Here is a 6,563-nt window from a genome sequence, read left to right as displayed (position 1 = left end):
ATTTTTAAAATGAGACGGTATGTTTCGGTATATTTCTGAGTGTTGGACGGCATATTTTGTCGATAAGTCGCGGTCACACTGTTTCTATTTCCGTGCAGATACATTTTGTAAATATTTACGCAAATTTGCACGAAAAACCCCCTAAAAACAGTTAAAATGCGGACTTAACCATATAGCACACTGCACGTTTTTTCGCCAGCAAGTGGCAGACAAGGACGGAGGCGCATTCGATTACGCGCTGCTGTCGTCGTGTTGTACAAAAAAAACTTAATTGTAATTGCCCAAGGTGCCAAAAAAGCTCTGCAAATGTTGTCAATGTAGTGGCGCGCAGAAAATAGAGAAATGCAGCAAAGAAACAGAAACGCGATGAGCAGTAGGCAGCAACCAAGACGATGACGACGACGACGACGCCAACAACGAACAAATACCAATTCATCAGGTGAGTGAGCAGCAGCACAGCACTAACAACAATTAGAGGGGATTGCCTGTCCAAATACGTACACAGACACACATACATACATGCATACACACATGCCATAACTATGTCATAGGCTTGCACTTGTTGTTCTTTTTGCTAGTGGGGCGATGCACGTCACAGTCATTGATGAGGCGGATATTCGTTAACTTTATGTATTTTTTCAGCTTTTAATTATTTACGAGAATACTCACACAAACATACCCTACCCGGACAAAAGCACAAAACTGCGATAATATACTTACAAATACATGCCAAATTAATGCGCACACACAGACGAGGCAGTTATCAGTAAAAGACGACGCTGAAAAAGAAACCAAACCAACAATCTCTGCGCTGTACATAGACCGAAATGAGCTGGCTGCGGTCTAGTCCGCTGCGTCAGAGCGGTGGCGGGGTCTCAACCGGACACTCTTCCACGGGCAGCCTCCGCCAGAGACCCATAGATGCAGCCACCGACTGCGATCCGCGGGCCTGCTACGACAGTTTCTGCAAGCATTGGCAGCAGGCCTACGACATCATCCAGCACTATGCCCCGCCCACCCATGACGATGTATTAGGGGTGGTCTCGCATCTCGACTATATGGTCACGCTGTTGCTAGTGGAGCTGCATCATTGCAACAAAGTGTCTTTACCCTCGACGGACGCAAGTGCTGCGCCGGCAGCCCCCTGCCTGGAGTACCTGCTCAGTGAGAATCTGTTGGATAAGCTGTACGAATGGGCCTGTACAACGGGCCGCTATGCAAATGCGGTGAGGCTGGAGCAGCTGAAGCTGTACGAGCTGCTCGTGAGCCACTCACGGCATCAGCTGCTCTGCCATGAGCCCTTCCTGAGACCACTGCTCAAGATACTGGCCTCCAGTCAGGGTGAGATCTTTCCGCCCGATCTGGAGAAGCGACTGGTCATCTTGTTGAACCAGCTGTGCGTCGTACTCATGCAGAATGTCCATCTGCTGGATCTGTTCTTTTTTTCCGCACAGACGCAAGTCCAGGAACAGATACAAAATGGCAACGTGCCGCCCCCCAAAAGTGGAACTACCACCAAGTGAGTAGTAGAGCAATAGCATTCGAGATTCAGTAATTCAAGTTGAACCGCCTTTAGTTTCATAATTTTTTCGCTGCTCATCCCGTATGTGCATCGGGAGGGAAGTCTTGGCCATCAGGCACGCGATGCTCTGCTCCTTTGCATGGCCCTCTCGCAGAAGAACTCCAACATTGGCACCTACATAGCACAATACTCATCCATCTGTCCGCTGCTGGTGACCGGACTGGGTGGACTCTACTCGCGGCTGCCCAACAGCATTGAGATCAGTTCAATCGACTGGCATCGTATCACGCCGGATGATGTGACGGAGATACCAGAGCTCACATTGTTCATGAATGCCCTTGAGTTTTGCAATGCTGTGGTGCAGGTGGCCCACGAGATGATCAAGCAACAGCTGCTGGACTTTATGTACCAGGGATTCATTGTGCCCGTGCTGGGGCCAGCCGTACTACAGGTGAGACTCGCGTCACGTCTCTTGTCTCCTTTTACGTGCAAAACTTGTCTTCGATGCATTTCTGTGGTGTTGGTTGCAAGCGTATCATTTTGTGTCCTGTTCTCTGTTCTGTTTTTCTATCATTTCGATGCTTTTTCATGTGCTCTTCTTTCTGTCTGTCTGAAGGACGAAAGAATGCTGCTTGATCTTGCAATTTCTTTTGTGTGTTTTCTATTTTTTTTGTTGTGCCTTATCTTAAATACACACACAAACAAACACACACCTCGAAATCTCGAAACAACTTTTTGCGCCTCCCTTTTCGCAGACACTGAAGGGCAAACATTTTCAGACGAACATCGACTCACAAATCTCGGCCATGTCGTATCTGGATCTAATACTGCGCTCCATTACGGAGCCCGGTCTGCTGCGAGCCTTTGTCAAATTTCTCCTGGACACGGAGAAGTTCGATGGCGAACGGATACTGGACTCGTTGGTCGAGCGTCTCAACTCCCCAGATGCCAATCTCTGCATGGTGACGATGGCCCTGTTCGACACCCTGCTGGGCCTCCACTGCGAGGATCTGATGCTGGAACTGTTGCTCAAATTCATGCTGCCGGGGAAGCATGTGCCCATCTCGCACCGTCACAAGATCAACAAGATCGATCCGTATCTGAACAGCAGCGATTTTTTTCTGGAACTCTCACCGGATGTCCTGAAGCGTGCTCGTGACCTGGCCAGGCCGAAGAGCGTCCACGAGCAGCAGCCACCGTCTGGAGCAACTGGAGAGCAGCCAATTCAGCCACTGGCATGGCCCAGCCTGCCCTCGCCAGTCATGAGCAAGACAATTGGAGCCAACTGGAACTACTATGGCCTCCACACCGGCGACAGTTTGTATGCCAATCTCCAGGCATATCTGTTCGAGGCTCACTGGCGGATAGCCCAGTGCCAGCGGGATTGCCTCAAGTGGGCGAACAGCTATCGCTATCAGAAATGGCCCCGCTACGGACAAGCACGTGTCCATGCGCACGCCTTGGAGCTGGCCAGACAGTTCTTCAGCGAGTTTGGAGGTGGCCCACCCGCCATAGCCAGTGAATCGGCGGGAGAGAAACAGCTAGATAGTCTGCAGTCGATTGGCGAGTCCAGTGGCTATGAATCATTCAAGTGGCGGCCTGCCGACGAAGAGAGCGATGCCACTGACCTCACTGTGACAACAACAACAACAACGGCCAGTGAGGCGGATCTCGAGCACAATAGCAGCAGCATCAGCAGTGGAATGGGTGGAGGAGGAGGAGCGGCGGCAGGCAGACGAGGGGAAGCTTGGCGCATCTCGCACACCAATCGCAACGAGCTGCTGCTTACAGATTTGGATTTCTCAGAGGATTTGTTTGCGCAGGGCACCGTAAGCTTAGGTAAGGATTGAGAGGAATGCCAATCGCAATTACTACATATATTTTGTTGATCTCTTGCAGGTCCCTTTCTCAATGCCATCTGGGGAAAACTGCAAACCTTTACGAGCAACTCTTTGTATGTGAATTTACACCTGACTGGGCTGATCACTCGCCTGGCCTGGTATCCACTGCCGCTGATCCACTCGCTGCTGCTACGCTCTGACATCGCCATCACCTCGGACACGCCCTCCTTCCATCAGGTGTTGCGCATTTTAAAGCAACAGATCGATGCCGAACTGCCAGTGACCGAGGATTCTTTGGAGATAATCGATGTGGCACGCTCGTCACTGATTGATCGCGAATTTCGTCTGGTGAATGCCCGCAAGGGTAACGAGAACTCTCCCCTGCATCATCATCAGCAGCCGCAAACGACGCTCTCCCAGCAGCAGCAGCAGCAAGGACAGCAGCGTACCGCCTATGCGACACTGTCGGCTGCCACGCCCGTGCAGGCCACACAAACCAGCGCCTACGATCCGTTCAAGCGGAGTGATAACAAACGGAAGAGCATCAGCAAATCGATCAGCAGCATGTTTAGCAGAAGATCCACACCTAATCCCCCCTCCTCTGCCGGTGAGTAGTCAGGAAAGCAGTGTTTTCTGCATAATTTCTGCACATTTTCTTTTCAATGAAACAAGAACTCACCAACTATACAAAAAAACAAATATGCAGCGTTGGATGTTGGAAGAAAGTTGGTTTCGGGTCTTTATAATCACAAACACACACACACACATCACATCACACAGATTAGAGCCCTGCATGAGCCCACACAGTGGACCAAGAAACTAGTGTGAATCGAAGCTATCATACAATTTTCGTGAAGGGAGTTCGAAACGATCGCAAATGATAATACATACTAGTCAAAAGCGTGACTCAACCCGAGACAACTCTCGGAATCAGATCAAATACTCCGTAAAATGCTCGTTCTTTGTGTTGCTGGGTTACATCGTAAACACTTGAATCCTCTTAGATGACACTCATGCAGGGCTCTCTATCTCTCTCTCTGGTTTATCACACACATGTCCATTCACACACATCTTGTAAAATGCCTGCAGGCGTCGTTGTTAATTAATTGATTTCTTTTATTTACTTTTTTTATTGATACTCGTACAACAATCAAAAAACAAAATCCAAACAAATCTTAGCTTCATCTGGCTTATCACAAATTTACGCATTCTTCACCGGTAAATATTTCACGCTTGATAAAAAGAATTTAAAGTTTTTTAACTAAAACGTTACCCAAACTAAAACAAAAATAATAAAAAATCGTATCATAGTCTTGCTAAAAATTTATTCCGTAGATTTTCTCCTGTAGCCTGTAGAGCTTTGTACATAAAATGCTATCCCCCCTCCAACCCACTAAAATAAACAAATTTTAGAAAAATAGAAACATTTGTGTAAACCCATTTAGCCTTTGGTTGCCGTTGTATATTTTGTTGAAATTAACCTACCGAAGGTCTCAGCATCGCCATGAACTCTTGCTAATCCTGATGCTGTTCTTTTAGGAGCTGCCTCAACGTTGGTGGGGAACAATAACAACAACTCTGGCTCTGGTGGGCAATCGCAGCCATTCTCTAGCACTGGCACTGGCACCTGTGAGACCAGCCTGAGCACCAACCCGCAGTCGGGAGCAGCAGCAGCACGATCAACAGGCACAGCGACGACAGCTAATGGAAACAGCAGCAACAGCATTGGGGGATCGACGCAAACTCTCTCCGCCCACTCGAACACCACAACGTATTCGTCGAGCACATTGCACGGACTCGATGGTGGCCCACAGACAGGCAGCTTCAACTCAGAGCCAGCTTCTCTTGATTCGGTAGCCTCCATGGGTATTATCGCCAGCACAAGCGGCACGGAGCGCACCAGAGACGTGGCTCTGTGCGCTGTCCTCCTGGATGAGTGGCTCAAAGAGCTGGCGGCTATTGCGCAGGAGCAGAGCGTTGTGCTGGTCACCGATCAACTGCTTTGACATTACCGCAGAGGGCCTTTCTGATCGGATACATATGAGACGCATGTACACAATATTTTACGGATTTGTTGGCCTTTATTTATTTCAATCGTCTACTTTTACGAAACTTTTATTTTTCAACTGTTAAGTTATCGATATGGTATTGTTTTTATCCTAAATATTGTATGTATATCTTTAAAAAAAACCCATTTTAACGAAAAATTTTTGCACACTGACACGCGTTAACCAGATATGATTAGGATTAAAGTTGTAAAATCCTGATAGGACGGAGGATTCTTAAGTGTTCAGATCTAAGCGATTATTCTAATTAACATTAATATGCAATATATACAACCTTTATAGAGAGAATTATGTACTACACATACCATGAACAACACATATGTATTTTTGCAATATATATATACATATATTTTATGCTTTTACTATGTACATACATACAACATAATATACATACAACTGCGAGATCAAAAGCTTACGTTTTAGAGTCAACTTAAAATTATTAAATCGGTCCAAGCTAATGCACATACATACATTCATGATATGATACATATAAATACGTTTTTGAGCAATATAAATAGTGAATGGCCATTCAAATCCACGATCTTGTTGGAACTCTTTCGTTTGAAATTTACTTACCATTGCCAACCTACACACGGTAGTAACGAGTGGCGAAAAGACTTAAGGTAATGAACCAATGCTTAATGAGTTACATATTTAAAAAGGGCGCTCGAAGAATAAACTGAAACAGGCCCAGAAAAACTAAGACTAATCCCAGGTTATATGCGGAACCGACGGATGAGCTTAACAGGACTCAGATTTATATATACTGTGTTCATTTTGACCTAGTGGTGGATTAGTCCAATATCCTTGAAATAACAATCGGATATGCCATTAACGTGCTATCTTTCAGTCGGAATATCAGCCACAGCTTGTTCCTTATTGGAATTTCAATATTCTTCTTTAATTGGTTTTCTTTTATTCTTTAAGTTTCTCTAAAGTTATGCACTGAACAGGAATCATCCGTCGATGGACCGCAGTTTATCATGCATTTATTTGCAAAAATTATTTGGCAGTCGGACATGGTTATTTTTGAATCATATTTCAAAATATAGTATGTAAATAGTATGAATTTGATTTAAATGTCAAAGTTGAGTACTATCACCGTTATATGCCACGATCCTCATAGAATTCAAG

The 6,563-nt window shown here is 46.1% G+C and overlaps 1 protein-coding gene across 4 annotated transcripts; it reads left to right on the top strand.

Moving 5' to 3' along the window:
- The first annotated feature begins 53 nt into the window (after positions 1-53).
- Positions 54-5,967, top strand: LOC108163049 (UPF0518 protein GA25918). 4 transcript variants are annotated; one of them, XM_017298120.2, is made up of 7 exons: positions 54-439; positions 643-1,519; positions 1,577-1,973; positions 2,302-3,361; positions 3,422-3,970; positions 4,543-4,581; positions 4,903-5,967. In XM_017298120.2, exons 2-7 carry the CDS (start codon positions 828-830, stop codon positions 5,367-5,369), a joined length of 3,204 nt encoding a protein of 1,067 aa, XP_017153609.1. In that variant the 5' UTR covers positions 54-439; positions 643-827; the 3' UTR covers positions 5,370-5,967. The 4 variants fall into 4 exon arrangements, with proteins under 4 accessions (XP_017153609.1, XP_017153608.1, XP_017153611.1 ...); XM_017298119.2 differs by having other exon boundaries at positions 2,278-3,361; XM_017298122.2 differs by lacking the exon at positions 4,543-4,581.
- Positions 5,968-6,563: the final 596 nt, after the last annotated feature.

Source organism: Drosophila miranda, chromosome 4, assembly GCF_003369915.1.
Source record: "Drosophila miranda strain MSH22 chromosome 4, D.miranda_PacBio2.1, whole genome shotgun sequence".
In the NCBI taxonomy this organism is placed as follows: Eukaryota; Metazoa; Arthropoda; class Insecta; order Diptera; family Drosophilidae; genus Drosophila; species Drosophila miranda.
Note: the sequence above shows the minus strand (reverse complement) of the source record. Positions and strands in the feature narration are given on the sequence as shown.

Coding starts and splice junctions, on each gene's coding strand:
- LOC108163049 (XM_017298119.2), top strand. CDS start 828: ATGAGCTGGCTGCGGTCTAGTCCGCTGCGTCAGAGCGGTGGCGGGGTC. Junction 1,974..2,277: donor TGGGGCCAGCCGTACTACAG/GTGAGACTCGCG, acceptor CCCTTTTCGCAG/ACACTGAAGGGCAAACATTT. Junction 3,362..3,421: donor GCAGGGCACCGTAAGCTTAG/GTAAGGATTGAG, acceptor GATCTCTTGCAG/GTCCCTTTCTCAATGCCATC.